Source organism: Salmo trutta, chromosome 20 (genome assembly GCF_901001165.1).
Source record: "Salmo trutta chromosome 20, fSalTru1.1, whole genome shotgun sequence".
Taxonomy (NCBI): Eukaryota; Metazoa; Chordata; class Actinopteri; order Salmoniformes; family Salmonidae; genus Salmo; species Salmo trutta.
Window position 1 is genome coordinate 17,608,593 of NC_042976.1, and position 19,902 is coordinate 17,628,494.

At 42.5% G+C, this 19,902-nt stretch overlaps 1 protein-coding gene across 5 annotated transcripts in view; it reads left to right on the forward strand.

Annotated features, from left to right (window-relative positions):
- Positions 1 to 19,902, forward strand: part of LOC115155632 (BRCA1-associated RING domain protein 1) — a 35,636-nt gene that overhangs the window by 5,650 nt on the left and 10,084 nt on the right. For all 5 annotated transcript variants that reach the window (XM_029702436.1, XM_029702437.1, XM_029702438.1 and 2 more), the window contains 3 exons: positions 17,702 to 17,828; positions 18,053 to 18,185; positions 19,250 to 19,342. In XM_029702436.1, the coding sequence (XP_029558296.1) occupies positions 17,702 to 17,828; positions 18,053 to 18,185; positions 19,250 to 19,342 (353 nt within the window). The remainder of the gene's footprint in view (positions 1 to 17,701; positions 17,829 to 18,052; positions 18,186 to 19,249; positions 19,343 to 19,902) is intronic.

The following is a 19,902-nucleotide window of genomic DNA, read 5'->3' on the forward strand; positions in this document are numbered from 1 at the left end:
ATATTTATTTATTGATTGATATTTCCAATGATGAGGTTCCCGCCTAAAATAATCGGAGCTTTTGGATTGTCGATTAAAAAACATACTGGTGAGCTATAGTATGTAGTACTTCAGTTAAAAAACTAAGATTTAAAGTGGGCTTCTTTTTTAGAAATAGATCTTGCCTCTCCCTGAACAGCAGGAAGCAGATTGTACAGTCAACTTTCCTGCTAGTTCTTGACTATGGTGACACCATTTATCAGAATGCAGCAGCTAATATTCTTAAACCTTTGTATGCCGTCTGTCATAGCACCCTTCACTTTACCACAGGTGACCGTTTTAATACATCACTGCATCCTGCATCAAAAGGTTGGCTGGTCCTCATTAAAGTCCAGTAGATCACTTCACTATTCTCTTTTTGTTTACTAAGCTCCACTATAAAAGCTTCCGACTTCGTTGTTGAAGTATAAAAACATGATTTACCAAACCCATTCACAGGGTTGGTTAACTCTTGATGTTCCCCAGGTCTCCACTGAATTAGGTAATTCCGCTTTTGGTTTTAATGCACCTGCTGCTGGAACAATTTGCAGAACTCCTTACAATTGGATGTTCTGTTGCTGCTCGGGTAGTTTATGGTGTTGATTGAGGACCTAGTTGCTGGGGAATGTAACTGTTTTTCATAAATTTGATATTTTGTATTGATTGCTGTTTTGTTTTACATTCTATTGGTTGTTTTATTGCTGAGATCAGGGCACCCTTGGGAATGAGACCCTGGTCTCAGTGGGGTTTCCCTGAATAAATACTTTTTTTTATGTTATTAATTTAAGATAATAATAATTTGTTTTTGTAGAAGTGCCTTCTTGAACATGGGAACTTTTATGTGCCTTAATTAAACTTGTGTGGGATATGTAAATATGAATAAACATTTTAAATTCTAAGCCTAGTTGAGCCAAGGAGAAAGCACTGAGCTATACAGGGAGAAAGACAGGATCCTTTGCTAGTCATGATTGGTTGAGATAATGGAGTGGTTGGACATGCCTAGAGATTAGTCCTGATTGGGCTGCATGTCACAGGCTTCTGTCTATACCAGAATGGGCTCTTCCCTGGTCAGTATATAGATCATCTTTGCTACCGCAGATTTATGAAAAGATATAGCTATGGACAACTGCAAAAGGGTTGCTACAGCTCTCAAACTTTCCTGCCCTGAATTTTGCTGGGTAGAGAGATGACTTTCTGGAGGACATTGCCATACTGACTCACATGCATTTACATGTGTGGGTGAGGCTTAAGAGCGAATGATTTGTAAACAAAGAAGTGTTCTCTAGGAAGTGTAAATCTTTCAAAGGGCAGTTTTCTCCTAATTGTCTTAAGTGGGATAACATGTATATCAACTTTTAAAGCAGCACAACTGTCTCGTGTTTCCTCCAACTACAGTGTACGAGATACCATTTTGAAGCTCTGAGTCTTTACTTTTTTTAAATGTAAAAATAAGCAAATCTCATACATTTGACAAGCCTCAACAGAGATCTGAACACATGAGTATTTATGATAGTCTTTATTCGGATCCTCATTATCTGACACCATTGCGAGTGAAAACCAAACCTTAGTCACTTATCCATCTTACATAGTCTGGTTTTCCATAGTTGTCTCTAGTTTTCACCATACTCTACGTGCTCTGCTTGGCAAAAATTACACTTTATCCTGTGGATAGCAGAAGTGGCCCACATTGTAACCACAGATATAAAATCAATGTATTCAACGTGACAGCACCAGACTTTTGGCTTACCTCACCAGTAGGGTTGCATATTTTGGGGAATATTCAGAGGTGGAAACTTTCTGTGGGAATTAACGGGAATATAAGGGAATTAATTGTAATATATGCAGTGTGATTAAATGTAGATTTATTTTCCATTAGATATACACTGCTCAAAAAAATAAAGGGAACACTTAAACAACACAATGTAACTCCAAGTCATCACACTTCTGTGAAATCAAACTGTCCACTTAGGAAGCAACACTGATTGACAATAAATTTCACATGCTGTTGTGCAAATGGAATAGACAACAGGTGGAAATTATAGGCAATTAGCAAGACACCCCCAATAAAGGAGTGGTTGTGCAGGTGGACCACAGACCACTTCTCAGTTCCTATGCTTCCTGGCTGATGTTTTGGTCACTTTTAAATGCTGGCGGTGCTTTCACTCTAGTGGTAGCATGAGACAGAGTCTACAACCCACACAAGTGGCTCAGGTAGTGCAGCTCATCCAGGATGGCACATCAATGCGAGCTGTGGCAAGAAGGTTTGCTGTGTCTGTCAGCGTAGTGTCCAGGGCATGGAGGTGCTACCAGGAGACAGGCCAGTACATCAGGAGACGTGGAGGAGGCCGTAGGAGGGCAACAACCCAGCAGCAGGAACGCTACCTCCGCCTTTGTGCAAGGAGGAGCACTGCCAGAGCCCTGCAAAATGACCTCCAGCAGGCCACAAATGTGCATGTGTCTGCTCAAACGGTCAGAAACAGACTCCATGAGGGTGGTATGAGGGGCCCGACGTCCACAGGTGGAGGTTGTGCTTACAGCCCAACACCGTGCAGGACGTTTGGCATTTGCCAGAGAACACCAAGATTGGCAAATTCGCCACTGGCGCCCTGTGCTCTTCACAGATGAAAGCAGGTTCACACTGAGCACATGTGACAGACGTGACAGACGTGACAGGGTCTGAAGACGCCGTGGAGAACGTTCTGCTGCCTGCAACATCCTCCAGCATGACCGGTTTGGCGGTGGGTCAGTCATGGTGTGGGGTGGCATTTCTTTGGGGGGCCGCACAGCCCTCCATGTGCTCGCCAGAGGTAGCCTGACTGCCATTAGGTACCGAGATGAGATCCTCAAACCCCTTGTGAGACCATATGCTGGTGCAGTTGGCCCTGGGTTCCTCCTAATGCAAGACAATGCTAGACCTCATGTGGCTGGAGTGTGTCAGCAGTTCCTGCAAGAGGAAGTCATTGATGCTATGGACTGGCTCGCTCGTTCCCCAGACCTGAATCCAATTGAGCACAATTGGGACATCATGTCTCGCTCCATCCACCAACGCCACGTTGCACCACAGACTGTCCAGGAGTTGGCGGATGCTTTAGTCCAGGTCTGGGAGGAGATCCCTCAGGAGACCATCCGCCACCTCATCAGGAGCATGCCCAGGCGTTGTAGGGAGGTCATACAGGCACGTGGATGCCACACACACTACTGAGCCTCATTTTGACTTGTTTTAAGGACATTACATCAAAGTTGGATCAGCCTGTAGTGTGGTTTTCCACTTTAATTTTGAGTGTGACTCCAAATCCAGACCTCCATGGGTTGATAAATTGGATTTCCATTTATTATTTTTGTGTGATTTTGTTGTCAGCACATTCAACTATGTAAAGAAAAAAGTATTTAATAAGATTATTTCATTCAGATCTAGGATGTGTTATTTTAGTGTTCCCTTTATTTTTTTGAGTAGTATATTTTCCATATCATATGGAGACAGAAACATAAACCTTTTACCTTATCATAAGTAGACATAATTGCAAATGATTAAATCCTTCCAATAGAAAAAACCCCAAAACAATTTAGTTACGAATTAAATGAGTTGACTCTTCACATGGGATGATTTCACTGAACAACAAAATAAAGGGAATGTTGAATGATCCCCAATGATCCATCGCATCTCCTTAAAACGTTTTCAACATGCATCTGTAAAATGATAGTCTAAGAAACTAAAGCTTTGGCTGTCTTCCTCTCAGGCTTCCATGTCTTCTCCCTGGACCTCCTCAATGTCTACCTCTTGAACATCAGATTCTGAGGCCTCCTCTTCACTGTCACTTTCCAGCCTTGTAGAGGATGGCTCGCTGTCAGGCTCAAATTTCCCCGGAGGGCCACCAATTCGTCAACCCTTGTATTGGTGAGCCTGTTGTCTGCTTTGGTGTGTGTGTTCCCAAACAAGGACCAGTTGCGCTCTGAGGCGGCTGATGTTGGTGGGATTTAGAGGATGATGGAGGCAACAGGGGAAAGAGCCTCAGATCCACAAAGTCCCTTCTACCAGGTGGCAGATGAGATGTGTTGGCACGACTGCCATATTGTATCTCCATCCCAAAGCCCTTGCTTCCTTGCTTGGAAGTGTACTTTGCCTGACTGCTAAGTACCTTGCCCTCATCCAGGCCAAGGTGGCGAGATACTGTAGTGATGACACCATAGGCCTTGTTGTTCTCTGCACCAGACAGGATGCTCTTGCCAGCATACTTGGAGTCCAACATGTATGCTGTGGCATGTATGGGCTTCAGGCAGAAGTCTTCACGCTTTTTGATGTTTTTCAGAACTGCAGTTTCCTCTGCTTGGAGCAACAGTGAAGTGGGCAGGGCAGTACGGATTTCTTCTCTTACATCTGCAAGCGGAGTCTGAACATCAGACAGGGTGGCATTGTCTCCCTCAATCCGTGCAATGGCTACTGCTATAGGTTTCAGGCTGCTTACCACTCTCTCCCATAATACATCATCCAGGAGGATCCTCTTGATGGGGCTCTCCATATCGGCAAACTGTGATATGGCCATTTCTTGGAGAGACTCCCCCTTCCCCTCCAGGAGACTGTCAAGCATGATGACAACACCACCCCAACGGGTGTTGCTGGGCAGCTTTAATCTGGTGCTCTTATTCTTCTCACTTTGCTTGGTGAGGTAGATTGCTGTTATAACTTGACGACCTTTCACATACCTAACCATTTCCTTGGCTCTCTTGTAGAGTGTATCTATTGTTTTCAGTGCCATGATGTCCTTGAGGAGCAGATTCAATGCATGAGCAGCACAGCCAATGGGTGTGATGTGAGGGTGGGACTCCTCCACTTTAGACCAAGCAGCCTTCATGTTCGCAGCATTGTCTGTCACCAGTGCAAATGCCTTCTGTGATCCAAGGTCATTGACTGCCTTCAGCTCATCTGCAATTTAGAGACTGGTGTGTCTGTTGTCCCTTGTGTCTGTGCTCTTGTAGAGTACTGGTTGAGGGGTGGAGATGATGAAGTTAATTATTCCTTGCCCATGAACATTCAACCACCCATCAGAGATGATTGCAATAGTCTGTTTTCGCTATGATTTGCTTGACCTTCACTTGAACTCTGCATCCAGAAAATGAGTAGATAAAGCATGTCTTGTTGGAGGGGTGTATGCTTGGTGAAGAACATTCAGAAATCTCTTCCAATACACATTACCGTAAATTCCGGACTATAAGCCGCAACTTTTTTCCCAGTTTTGAACCTCGCGGCTTAAACAATGACGCGGCTAATATATGGATTTTTCCCGCTTTCATTCTGTCACGTGCTTAGTTTTTTGGCGGCATGAAGCTTTCATTAGATCAATGAAATTGCCGACCGGGTTAAGGTCAAACAACTTTTTTGTTTACTGTTTAGATTAAATTAAGTGCTCTCAAAGTTCCCATCATTCTGATTACGGTAGTAATTTTGTCACCCTCATCATGGCAAAGACACGGAGAAATGCATATGATGCAGCTTTCAAGTTGAAGGCGATTGATCTGGATGTTGGAAAAGGAAATAGAACTGCTGCACGGAAGCTTGGTCTTAATGAGTCGATGATAAGACGTTGGAAACAGCAGCGTGAGGAATTGACTCAGTGCAAAAAGACAACTAAAGCTTACTGCAAATTTTTTGTTACAAGCCGTGTTTTGTTAAAGCCTATTTATTTTTGTTACAAGCCGTGTTTCGTTAAAGCCTGTGTAAAGTTCATTTGTTTCAATGTACCGGTAGGCACCTACGGCTTATAGACATGTGCGGCTTATTTATGTTCAAAATAATATATATTTTTTAAATTCAGTGGGTGCGGCTTATATTCAGGTGTGCTTAATAGTCCGGAAATTACGGTACATTGCCTGTGAGCATCAGAGGTGAACCAGTTGCATACATTCATCAGCATTTCTCTGACTACGTTCCTCCATTGAGTCAAAAAAACGTATTTTTCCAGGAGGACCATGAGCTGTGTCTAATTCATCATTTTCACTTTGAATAGAAGTAGAGGGACTTTTTTCAGAGTTTGCTTGTTGTGAGCGCTGAGGGAACTTTATGCTCTTGGCCAGATGATTCTGCATCTTTGTTGCATTCTTCACATATTATTTGGCACGTTATTTGCAAATGTACACAGCTTTTCCTTCTGCATTAGCGGCAGTGAAATCTTTCCATACATCAGATAGTGCCCGTGGCATTTTCCTGTTAAGATTAGGGAAGAAAATGTATAAAATAAAAGAAATACGATTCCTTGAACAGATAAATAGTTAAGCAGTTAGATTAAACAACTCCTTTGTAAGGTAATTGTTTTAAAATGAAACATGTATGGAAACAGGTGAATTAATACTCCTCAGTTAGCAGGCTCAAGCAAGCTAAACCCACATGGTAGCAAAAACTAACTAGCAGAAAGTGTTAAAAGTTCGAAATTATTTAAACATACTTTGCTGTAGGCTACTATTTACTAGTTAACAAAAAAAATAATGCATGTCGTATAAAATATATTCACCTCACCCGGTATTGTAACAAAAAACTTACCAGAAAGCATATACTTCTTTACTCAGTCCATGTAGTAGTGTGGGCCCCATAGCATTTCAACTGTGTGCAAGTTCTTGAGAATCAGCTGTACATGTGATGGAAGAATGCACTGTGCATGCAGAGGGTTGCAATTCCATTGAATTGGGGATAGTTTAGCCTAACTATGCTGCAATACCTAGAATTGCCTTATGTTTATCCCACAAAAAAAGGTTCACTAATATAAGCTAACCTTTTTGATGAATTTAAGGAATATTCCCCAAATTCCAGGGCTTAACTTCCCATGGAAAATGTTCCAGAAAGTTTCCGACCCTTTGCAACTCTACTCACCAGTCACAAATAACATGAGTTCGTTTTGCATGATGTCCGGTAGCGGACAGCCGGAGTCACAATTCTAGCTGGACAGCCGGACACTGATTGGTTGTTTGATGGTCAAGTGGTTTGACCTCATGGGGCAAGTTGGCTCAGAATACATCAGCCAATGGGGTTTGAAGGGGCTGGTGTGTGAGGACGCTTGCATATTATTTAATGCTGATAAGGTGGTGGTCGTTAACTGAGCGCTGAAGGAACAATTACCTATATATTCTCCTCCTTTATCTTCTCTCTTTCTCCTTCCATTTCTTTTTTCCCCTCTGCCTTTTCTCTCTCACCTTCCCTTCTCTCTTCCCCACTGCTCATCATGTTGATGTGCTGTAGTGGGTGGCGCCCGGGGCCTTGGTGACGGAGGTTAGCAACAGCAGATTTACTCAAGTTTACCCTGCCTGCCTGCTAGTCGTCTGCAAGGCAAAAGAGACAATCTGTCATGATGCCACAAGACAAGTGCAACCCTTCCTCATCATACACTATCAATGAATTTAGTCTACACACACACACACACACACACACACACACACACACACACACACACACAGGGATGATCACACGCTGTGCCTCAGTCTTGTAAAGCTCATCTTTTGGGGACAGACACACAATTCAGTCCCACTCAAAATTCTATTTTCCCTAACCATTGCTTTAACTCTAACATTAACCCCAAAACCTAAATCAAATTCTACCCTAAATCTGTAGAAATAGAATTTGACCTCGTGGGGACTAACAAAATGTCCCCAGTTGGTCCAATGTTTGTTAATTTACCACTCTTGTGGGGACTTCTGGTCTCTGGTCCAGAGAAATAATTTCCCTGAAGACTGTGCCAGAGTCAGACAGAGAGCCAGTGCCATCTCTAATGGATTGATTAGCACACAGAGCTGCACGGTGAGAGAAAGAAAGAGGATTTCTCTGTGGCCATGTCCACTGAAATCATCCATCTCGATAGTGTCTGCCTCAACCCAGCAACATTGAACAGGCTGTCTTTTTTTGTTTGGATTTAGACTACTTGAGAAGTGTTTGTGTGTTTCAAGTTAGTTTTATTTGTCACATGCACTAGCACAGTGAAATGCTTAAAGGTATGATGCAGCCTTTTTATCTCAATATCAAATAATTTCTGTGTGACAATTAAGTACCTTACTGTCATAGTTTTCAATTAAAATGGTCAAAAATGAACAAAAATAGCTTCTTAGCAAAGAGCAATTTCTCAAGCAAGAATTTTGTTAGTGTAACAGTGTAGGTTCCGTCCCTCTCTTCGCTCCAACCCGGGCTCGAACCAGGGACCCTTGCACACATCAACAACTGACACCCCACGAAGCATCGTTACCCATCGCGCCACAAAAGCCGCGGCCCTTGCAACGCAAGGGGAAACCCTACTTCAAGTCTCAGAGCGAGTGACGTCACTGATTTGAAATGCTATTAGCGCGCACCACCGCTAACTAACTAGCCATTTCACATCGGTTACACTCACCCCCCCTTTGACCTCCTCCTTTTCCGCAGCAACCAATGATCCGGGTCAACAGCATCAATGTAACAGTGTAGGTTCTGTCCCTCTCTTCGCCCCAACCCGGGCTCGAACCAGGGACCCCTGCACACATCAACAACTGACACCCCACGAAGCATCGTTACCCATCGCGCCACAAAAGCCACGACCCTTGCAACGCAAGGGGAAACCCTACTTCAAGTCTCAGAGCGAGTGACGTCACTGATTGAAACGCTATTAGCGCGCACCACCGCTAACTAACTAGCTATTTCACATCGGTTACACTAGGATTGTCTGTGAGTGGTCTGAGTGGGGAGGGGAAAACTGAAAACTAGCTGTTATTGGCAGAGGTTCGGGAACTCTCTTTCTTATTGGTCTAACTAATTTACCACCTGGTGATGTCACCACTCAATTCAAACCAACTCAAACAGGCAGAAATGTCAGGCAGTTATTTCAAACTGCTATTACACTAAAATGGTATTATCCTTATATTTTACCGTTTCACAGTATTATATTCCAACCTCATAGTGTAGACAGGCAGACATGCATACAGTTGAAGTCGGACGTTTACATACACTTAGGTTGGAGTCATTAAAACTCGTTTTTCAACCACTCCACAAATTTCTTGTTAACAAACTTTCTTGTTACAAACTATAGTTTTGGCAAGTCGGTTTGGACATCTACTTTGTGCATGACACAAGTCATTTTTCCAACAATTGTTTACAGACAGATTATTTCACTTAATAATTCACTGTATCACAATTCCAGTGGGTCAGAAGTGTACATACACTAAGTTGACTGTGCCTTTAAACAGCTTGGAAAATTCCAGAAAATGATGTCATGGCACTAGAAGCTTCTGATAGGCTAATTGACATAATTTGAGTCAATTGGAGGTGTACCTGTGGATGTATTTCAAGGCCTTCCTTCAAACTCAGTGTGTCCTTGCTTGACATCATGGGGAAATCAGCCAAGACCTCCGAAAAAAATTGTAGACCTCCACAAGTCTAGTTCATCCTTGGGAGCAATTTCCAAACACCTGAAGGTACCACGCTAATCTGTACAAACAACAGTACGCAAGTATGAACACCATGGGACCACGCAGCCGTCATACCGCTCAGGAAGTAGATACGTTCTGTCTCGAGATGAACGTACTTTGGTGTGAAAAGTGCAAATCAATCCCAGAAAAACAGCAAAGGACCTTGTGAAGAGGCTGGAGGAAACAGGTACAAAAGTATCTATATCCACAGTAAAACAAGTCTTATATCAACATAACCTGAAAGGCCGCTCGGCAAGGAAGAAGCCTCTGCTCCAAAACCGCCATTAAAAAAAGCCAGTCTACGGTTTGCAACTGCACATGGGGACAAAGATCGTGCTTTTTGGAGAAATGTCCTCTGTTCTGATTAAACAAAAATAGGTCTGTTTGGCCATAATGATCATCGTTATGTTTGGAGGAAAAATGGGGAGGCTTGCAAGCCGAAGAACACCATCCCAACCGTGAAGTACAGGGGTGGCAGCATCATGTTGTGTGGGTGCTTTGCTGCAGGAGGGACTGGTGCGCTTCACAAAATAGATGGCATCATGAGGAAGCAAAATTATGTGGATATATTGAAGCAACATCTCAAGACATCAGTCAGGAAGTTAAAGCTTGGTCGCAAATGGATCTTCCAAATGGACAATGACCCCAAGCATACTTCCAAAGTTGTGGCAAAATGGCTTCAGGACAACAAAGTCAAGGTATTGGAGTGGCCATCACAAAGCCCTGACCTCAATCCCATAGAAGATTTGTGGGCAGAACTGAAAAAGTATGTGCGAGCAAGGAGGCCTATAATCCTGACTCAGTTACACCAGCTCTGTCAGGAGGAATGGGCCAAAATTCACCCAACTTATTGTGGGAAGCTTGCGGAAGGCTGCCACAAAACGTTTGACCCAAGTTAAACCATTTAAAGGCAATGCTACCAAATACACTCAATTTGTATGTGAACTTCTGACCCACTGGGAATTGGATGAAATAAATAAAAGCTGAAATAAATCGTTCTCTACTATTATTCTGACATTTCACATTCTTAAAATAAAGTGCATGCAGTGGCAAGAAAAAGTATTTGAACCCTTTGGAAATATTTCTGCATAAATTGGTCATCAAATTTGATCTGATCTTCATCTAGGTCACTACAATAGACAGACACATTCTGCTTAAACTAATAACACACATAATTATGTTTTCATGTCTTTATTGAACACACCTTGTTAACATTCACAGTGCAGGGTGGAAAAAGTATGTGAGTCCTTGGATTTAATAACTGGTTGACCCTCCTTTTGGCAACAATAACCTCAACCAAATGTTTTCTGTAGTTGTGAATCCGACCTGCACAATGGTCAGGAGGAGTTTTGTACCATTCCTCTTTACAAAACTGTTTCAGTCCAGCAATATTCTCTTGATGTCTGGTGTGAATTGCTCTCTTGAGGTCATGCCACAGCATCTCAATCGGGTTGAGGTCAGGACTCTGACTGGGCCACTCCAGAAGGCGTATTTTCTTCTGTTGAAACCATTCTGTTGATTTTCTTCTGTGTTTTGGGTCGTTGTCCTGTTGACCTTCAATTGGCGGACAGATAGCCTAACATTCTCCTGCAAAATGTCTTGATAAACTTGGGAATTCATTTTTCTGTTGACGATAGCAAGCTGTCCAGGCCCTGAGGCAGCAAAGCAGCCCCAAAACATGGTGCTCCCTCCACCATACTTTACAGTTGGGAGGAAGTTTTGATGTTGGTGTGCTTTTCCTTTTTTTTCTCCACACATAGTGTTGTGTGTTCCTTCCAAACAACTCAACTGTAGTTTCATCTGTCCACAGAATATTTTGCTAGTAGCGGTGTGGAACATCCAGGTGCACTTTTGCAAACTTTAGACATGCAGCAATATTTTTTGTGGAGGGGTCCTCCCATGAACACCATTCTTGTTTTATGTATCGTAGACTAGTCAACAGAGATGTTAGCATGTTCCAGAGATTTCTGTAAGTCTTCAACTGACGCTTTATGATTTTTGTTAACCTCATTGAGCATTCTACGCTGTGCTCTTGCAGTCATCTTTGCAGGAAGGCCACTCCTAGGGAGAGTAGCAACAGTGCTGAACCTTCGACATTTATAGACAATTTGTCTTACCGTGGACTGATGAACGTTAAGGCTTTTAGAGATACTTTTGTAACCCTTTTCAGCTTTATGCAAGTCAACAATTCTTAACCTTAGGTCTTCTGAGATCTATTTTGTTCGAGGCATGGTTCACATCAGGCAATGCTTCTTGTGAATAGCAAACTCAAATTTTGCGAGTTTTTTTTAAAGGGCAAGGCAACTCTAATTAACATTGCAAATCTTGTCTCATTGATTGGACTTCAGGTTAGCTTTGTTAGGTTCTACTTTTCAGAGTAAATAACTCACTGACACTACAAAAGCTTAACCAATTTTATTATTCCCAATGGGTCGATACAGCTGCATTCATGCATCACATGTTTCCACCACCACAAGTGTGTGTGTGTGTGTGTGTGTGTGTGTGTGTGTGTGTGTGTATACATGCATATATACATATTCCAATTTAGACACTCCTTCTCTCCAATCCTTACATCTTTTATGGTTCGACAGGAAGACTAAGTGATAGAGTAATAAGACATTCTGTCTCCCTTACCTGACCTCAACCTCCTTGATGTCTTATCCAAAGCTCTCCACCTGTATCACCTATAGCACTCCTGTGACTTCCTCCTGTCCACCCAGCACATTCCAAAGCCGTCTCCTACAAATAACCGTTAACTTTTGATGTAACAACCATTCTCTATCACCCCCAGATACTATAGTATTACTTATAATCCATCATGTCTCTAGTAAAGCAATGTTCCAAGTTTCACCCTGAATCCAACAGTTGACTCCTGACTCCAATTAGCTTTTGGAGAAGTCATTAGCCTAGGTGTTCACGTACTTTTTCCAACCTACACTGTGAATGTTTTTTAAATTATGTATTCAATATAGACAAGAAAAATAAAATGTGTGTGTTATTAGTTGAAGCACACTGTTTGTCTATTGTTGTGACTTAGATGAAGATCAGATCAAATTTGATGACCAATTTATGCAGGTAATCCATGTAATTCCAAAGGGTTCACATACTTTTTCTTGCCACTGTACGTGCATGCATGCATGCATAAACTCAGCAAAAAAAAGAAACGTCCTCACTGTCAACTGCTTTTATTTTTAGCAAACTTAACATTTGTATGAACATAACAAGATTCAACAACTGAACAAGTTCCACAGACATGTGACTAACAGAAATTGAATAATTTGTCCCTGAACAAAGGGGTGGGGGTCAAAATCAAAAGTAACAGTCGGTATCTTGTGTGGCCACCAGCTGCATTAAGTACTGCGGTGCATCTCCTCCTCATGGACTGCACCAGATTTGCCAGTTCTTGCTGTAAGATGTTACTCCACTCTTCCACCAAAGCACCGGCAAGTTCCCAGACATTTCTGGGGGGAATGGCCCTAGCCCTCACCCTCCAATCCAACAGGTCCCAGACGTGCTCAGTGGGATTGCGATCCGGGCTCTTCGCTGGCCATGGCAGAACACTGACATTCCTGTCTTGCAGGAAATCACACACAGAACGAGCAGTATGGCTGGTGGCATTGTCATGCTGGAGGGTCATGTCAGGATGAGCCTGCAGGAAGGGGACCACATGAGGGAGGAGGATGTCTTCCCTGTAACGCACAGCGTTGAGATTGCCTGCAATGACAACAAACTCAGTCCGATGATGCTGTGACACAACCCCAGACCATGACGGACCCTCGACCTCCAAATCGATCCCTCTCCAGAGTACAGGCCTCGGTGTAATGCTCATTCCTTCAACGAAAACCGCGACTCGTCAGTGAAGAGCACTTTTTGCCATTCCTGTCTGGTCCAGTGACGGTGGGTTTGTGCCCATAGATGACGTTGTTGCCGGTGTAATAGCTTTTCTCAGCCTATTGCGGACAGTTTGAGCACTGGTGGAGAGATTTTGCGTTCCTGGTGTAACTCTGGCAATTGTTGTTGCCATCTTGTACCTGTCCCACAGGTGTGATGTTCGGATGTACCGATCCTGTGCAGGTGTTACACGTGGTCTGCCACTGCGAGGACAATCAGCTGTACCGTCCTGTCTCCCTGCGTCTCGCAGTACAGACATTGCAATTTATGCCCATATCTGCAGTCCTCATGCCTCCTTGCAGCATGCCTAAGGCCCATTTACGCATTTGATCAGGGACCCTGGGCATCTTTATTTTGGTGTTCTTCAGAATCAGTAGAAAGGCCTCTTTAGTGTCCTAAGTGTTCATAACTGTGACCTTAATTGCCTACCGTCTGTAAGCTGTTAGTGTCTTAACGACCATTCCACAGGTGCATGTTCATTAATTATTTATGGTTCATTGAACAAGCATGGGAAACACTGTTTAAATCCTTTGCAATGAAGATCTGTGAAGTTATTTGGATTTTTACGAATTATCTTTGAAAGACTGGCTCCTGAAAAAGGGACGTTTTATTTTTTTGATGAGTTTACATGCATACATTACCAGTGAAACGTTTGGGGACACCTACTCATTCAAGGGTTTTTCTTATTTTTACTATTGTGGAATAATGGTGAAGACATCAAAACTATGAAATAACACATACGGAATCATATAGTAACCAAATAAGTGTTAAACAAATAAATATATTTAATATTTGAGATTCTTTAAAGTAGCCACTCTTTGCCTTGATGACAGCTTTGCACACTCTTGGCATTCTCTCAACCAGCTTTATGAGGAATGCTTTAACAACAGTCTTGAAGGAGTTCTGCCATATGCTGAGCACTTGTTGGCTGCTTTTCCTTCACTCTGCGGTCCAAGTCCTCCCAAACTATATCAGTTGCGTTGAGGCCAGGTCATCTGATACAGCATTCCCTCACTCTCCTTAGTCAAATAGCCCTTACACAGCCTGGAGGTGTGTTCTGGGTCACTGTCCCGTTGAAAAACAAATGATACTCCCACTAAGCACAAACCAGATGGGATGGCATATCGCTGCAGAATGTTGTGGTTGCCATGCTGGTTAAGTGTGCCTTGAATTCTAAATAGATCACTGACAGTTTCACCCGCAAAGCACCATCACACTACCTCCATGCTTCATGGTGGGAACCACACATGCAGTGATCATCCGTTCACCTACTCTGCGTCTCACAAAGACGTGGCGGTTGGAACCAAAAATCGCAAATATGGACTCATCAGACCAAAGGACAGATAATCCCCTCTTACATCTACACGTTCCGCTAGCGGAACGTCTGCTCCAATATCCAATGATGGGCGGGGCGCGAAATTCAAACTCCTCTAAATCCGAAAACTTACACTTTTCAAACATATGACTATTTTACAGCTATTTAAAGACAAGGCTCTCCTTTATCTAACCAAACTGTCCGATTTCAAAAAGGCTTTACAGCGAAAGCAAAACATTAGATTATGTCAGCAGAGTACCCAGCCAGAAATAATCACACAGCCATTTTTCAAGCTAGCATATCATGTCACATAAACCCAAACCATATCTAAATGCAGCACTAACCTTTGATGATCTTCATCAGATGACACACCTAGGACATTGTGTTATACAATACATGCATTTCTGTTCAATCAAGTTCATATTTATATCAAAAACCAGCTTTTTACATTAGCATGTGACGTTCAGAACTAGCATTCCCACCGAACACTTCCGGTGATTTTACTAAATTACTCACGATAAACGTTCACAAAAAGCATAACAATTATTTTAAGAATTATAGATACAGAACTCCTCTATGCACTCGATATGTCCGATTTTAAAATAGCTTTTCGGATGAAGCACATTTTGCAATAATGTAAGTACATAGCCCGGCGTTACAGGGCTAGCTATTTAGACACCCTGCAAGTTTAGCCTTCACCAAAATCACATTTCCTATAAGAAAAATGTTCTTACCTTGCTTGTTCTTCATCAGAATACACTGCCAGGACTTCTACTTCAATAACAAATGTAGGTTTGGTCCCAAATAATCCATCGTTATATCCAAACAGCGACGTTTTGTTCGTGCGTTCTAGACACTATCCCAACGCTAAATCTCGGCCACGAGCATGACGCAAAATATGACAACAAATTTCTAAATATTCCATTACCGTACTTCGAAGCATGTCAACCGCTGTTTAAAACCAATATTTATGCAATTTATCTCGTAGAGAAGCGATAATATTCCGACCGGGAATCTGCCTGTCTGTAAACTGAGGAAAAAACCGAAAGCCGGGGGCGGGGCGTGTCACGCGCCTAAGGCTTAGTCCATTGAGTGACCACTTAGCTTTTGCTCTCCTTTGTTTCAGCCAGGGCTTTGAATTACGTCATTCCTGTTTTTCCCGGGCTATGAGACCTCATTGGAGACGTGTGAAGTGTCACGTAAGAGCAGAGATCCTTTGTAAACGATAGAGATAATAAAGAAGGGCAAGAAATGTTCAGACAGGGTACTTCCTGAACAGAAGCATCTCAGGTTTTTGCCTGCCATAGGAGTTCTGTTATACTCACAGACACCATTCAAACAGTTTCAGAAACTTTGGAGTGTTTTCTCTCCAAAGCTAATAATTATATGCATATTCCAGTTTCTGGGCAGGACTAATAATCAGATTAAATCGGGTACGTTTTTTATCCAGCCGTGAAAATACTGCCCCCTAGCCATAACAGGTTTTAAACAGACCGCTCAATACATTCAGCTTGTCAATTCTTCTTACAAAAACAAGTAGTGATGAAGTCAATCTCTCTTCCACTTTGAGCCATGAGAGATTGACATGCATATAATATGTTAGCTTCCTGTATACTTTTAATGGCCAGCCGTGCTGCCCTGTTCTGAGCCAATTATAATTTTCCTAAGTCCCTCTTTGTGGCAGCTCTCAACATGACTGAACAGTAGTCCAGGTGCGTCAAAACTAGGGCCTGTAGGACCTGCCTTGTTGATAGCGTTAAGAAGGCAGAGAAGCGGTTTATTATGGACAAACTTCTCCCCATCTTAGATTTAGTTGAGGTTTAGTGAATGGTTTGTCCCAAATACAATGCTTTTAGTTTTTGATTGCACTCTGGCTTTAACTTGCAAGCCCTACCCAACAAGGCAGTATTCAATATAAAAAGGTATAACATAAACTAAAACAAAACAAAAACACGAGAGATGGATATTTTTGGTGCAAAAAATGTAAGATAAACACAAAGATTGTGTGTGTGTACGCGTGCTTACCGGAGATGGAGGCACGTCTTGTCTGTCAGTGCAGATGACGTGCCTCTCCCGGCATTCACAGCTGGGCATTCACAGCTGATCGCCTCGCTTCCCCAGCTGCACTGAGAACTGCGCAGAGCCATGCATTGGGTGTTTCTGGTTCCTCTTCTGTCTGTCATCGTCTTGGCTTGGATCCTCACACATCATATATGTATCAGGATCAATAAAATATGATCTCAATGGGGTATTTACTTACAGATATAACAACTGACAAAACATATGGCCTTTTCATTTATAGCAAGGTTTGTCGTATGTAGATGGAGGAAGTTTGAGAATTAATTTTTATTTATTTAAAACAATTGGACAAAACACTGTGCAACTACTGTACTCTGCATTCAGATCTGAATTGATAAATTAATGCATTTTCCCTTATCAGTATGAAAGGCTTGGTTTCAGTGGTTACCCACACCCCTTAGATACACACACTACACCACCTACCCAAAGCAATTTTCCATGCTTTTCACTTCCTTTCACTGGGAATATATGTGTGTGTGTTTTTGTACATGTGCGCATCTGCAGTATTTGTGTGTGTGTGTGTGTGTGTGTGTGTGGGGGGGGGGGTTATGAATCCAATTGAAATATTTTATGGACCAGTGGACCTATTAATTGTCCCCCAGGTGTTATCTTTGCTGACGCCTAATCTTTATGCACCAACCTGTTCTGCTTCTCCTCCCTCTTCTCCTCCTTTTTCTCATCCCTTCTTCCCCTCCTCCCGGATCGTGCTGTTTCACTTTGTCTTCTGTGTCTCAGTGTCTCGCGCTGCATTGCTGTTCACTGGATCCTCATAGCCCTATGTCAATCCATGCACTAATATATTGTATCATATTGTCACCGATGAGTGAGTTTGTTACCATCCATGTCTGCATAACCTTAATCTTGGCACCCAGAATGATGCATTGCTGGCTGGCTGCTAGATGGTACTAGTCTGTGTATCCGGATTCCCAGACAGTTTTGATATGGTTCAGGTTTGTGACGGAGACGGTCTGTATCTCTGTCTAACAGGAATATGTTTGGCCTTCGCCCTGTGGACTATGCCGTGAGCCCAGAGATGCAGGCAATCCTTCTGGCAGCCTCTGAAGGACCCCACCCAGTCAACTCACCTCTCAGTCTTCCACCCAGCCTCAATAAGGTATGCCCATCAGCCCATCATTGTTCTCACACAAAAGCAATGTTACATCAACCATTACCTTCTAGCTCTGCGTTAACTTTTCCCAAATTATACGATTATGGAAAGAGCAGGAAGTTGTTTTATTTTATACCTTTTTTATTTATTATATACAGTAAGTTGCAAGAGTGCAACAACATAAAATCTGTAATTTAAAACCCATGGTGTGTGTCTATGTTGTGTTACAGGCCAGTGAAGGTGTGAGACGGGAGGAACAGGTAGTTGTACTGGGCAGTAAACTGTCCCAGTCCCAACAGACCCGGCTGGCCAAACTGGGACATCTCCTGGGAGGAAAGAGGGCAGACGCCTTCTCCTGCTCTGGTAACTTACCTGTCACCATCTACTCGTACACTGCCACCTGCTACAACACATTTGATACAAGCCTGCTCCCAGATCTGTTAGTTCTGTCGTGCCAAATCCTATGGCAAACATTTGTTTGGCATGTCAACGGCCAAATAGGAGTTGGCAATGCAGCACAAAGAGCTTTGGGTCCAGGCACATTTTGGGACTTAATTCCTGGTTACTCCCAGCCACTCTAGGTTTGATTAAGAAACAGGAGATTCACATTTGTAGTAGTGTGAAAGGGTTGCAACATCACTTATTACATACAAGTAGCTACCTTTTTGGAGCTTTGCAAATCTTAGTGATACAGAGTAACAGGGAAGGCAGTTTCTTAGCTCTTTGGTAATGGCAGTTGGAACAGAGGACAGGGCTGGAAAGTAAGTGAAGTAATTTCTGTTGTGATGAACGTTAGACTACAGTATTCAAACGAACAGAAAATGGAAGTGTTCGTCTGTCTCAGTCTGTCTACAGGGCTTTGGGTAGTAAAGACTTCAGTGTCTCCTATTATTTAAAGTGAAGGCAGAGCAAAGCTCCACAGCATGTAAACCACAGAGTTTAGCCCTGAGATACAATTAAGGTCATTTTGCAGCCTGTCAGCCACACAGCCTTGTTGACTGCAGAGGCAACAAGAATGTCTACATTTAAAAAAATGTTTTATACAAAAGTCTCATTGTCTAAGCCTGGTGTGAATGAGGCTGATTCTATCTACCCATGCCTGTGTTGCAATCACTCACAACAAAGACTGCCATTATTTTATTCAAATAATGTTTTGGAGAAGGCTATTCTATTAAAATTGTATTCAACTGTCTATTTATTTAGTAGGCCTAAATTTATATCACGTTTTCATAACTAGGCCTAGTTATCAGATTGTAACTGTTATAAACAGATACGAAACCAATTGAATGCACTGGCATGCACTTGATGTGTACTAACCCAACCCATGCAATGGCAGACATTAGTTGCTATGTGCTGTATCCATCACTACCCATGCACTAAAACACATCTTTGGATGACATCCAGTTTTTCTTCTCCCATTCCTCTAGTCACCCATGTGGTGGTACCAGACGGGCCGATGCCCACCACCCTGTCCACTCTCCTGGGCCTCCTGAACGGCTGCTGGGTCCTCAACTTTAGCTGTAAGAAACTTTCACCTCTGCCTCCTAGGCCTACAGTAGCCTGGCCTACAACTCTGCCTCTTACCATACCTTCAGCCTCTTTGAACTTATGTCTAAGTATCTTATTATTCTTATACAGGCTACATCCCAAATGGCACACTTTTCCCTCATACATTAACAGTGGTCTTTGACCTTGGTTCTGTACTGCTTCTTTCAAATGTGTGTCTATGTATGGTTAATGTATTCTAATGAGAAATATAATTATACTGTAAAACTGTCCATATATTGTGTTATATACTGTACATGGATACATTGGGCATTAATAGTATATCATTTCAAACCCTTACATTTTTACATGATCGATGATGTCAGGCATTCAGAGTTATCCGCTACCCTCTGTTTCAAGTGTGCTTTAAAGCAGTATGGATTCATACTCCATAACAATCTAGATGGAGAAATATGCCTACTTTTTATTCATCTTCCCTTGCATTATCTCCTGTTTCCTTGGTTTTGGAAGAAATGCCTTTGCTTTTGTACTTTATCTTTTATCTTCTTTATTCTATGCTATGCAGTGTCCTGAG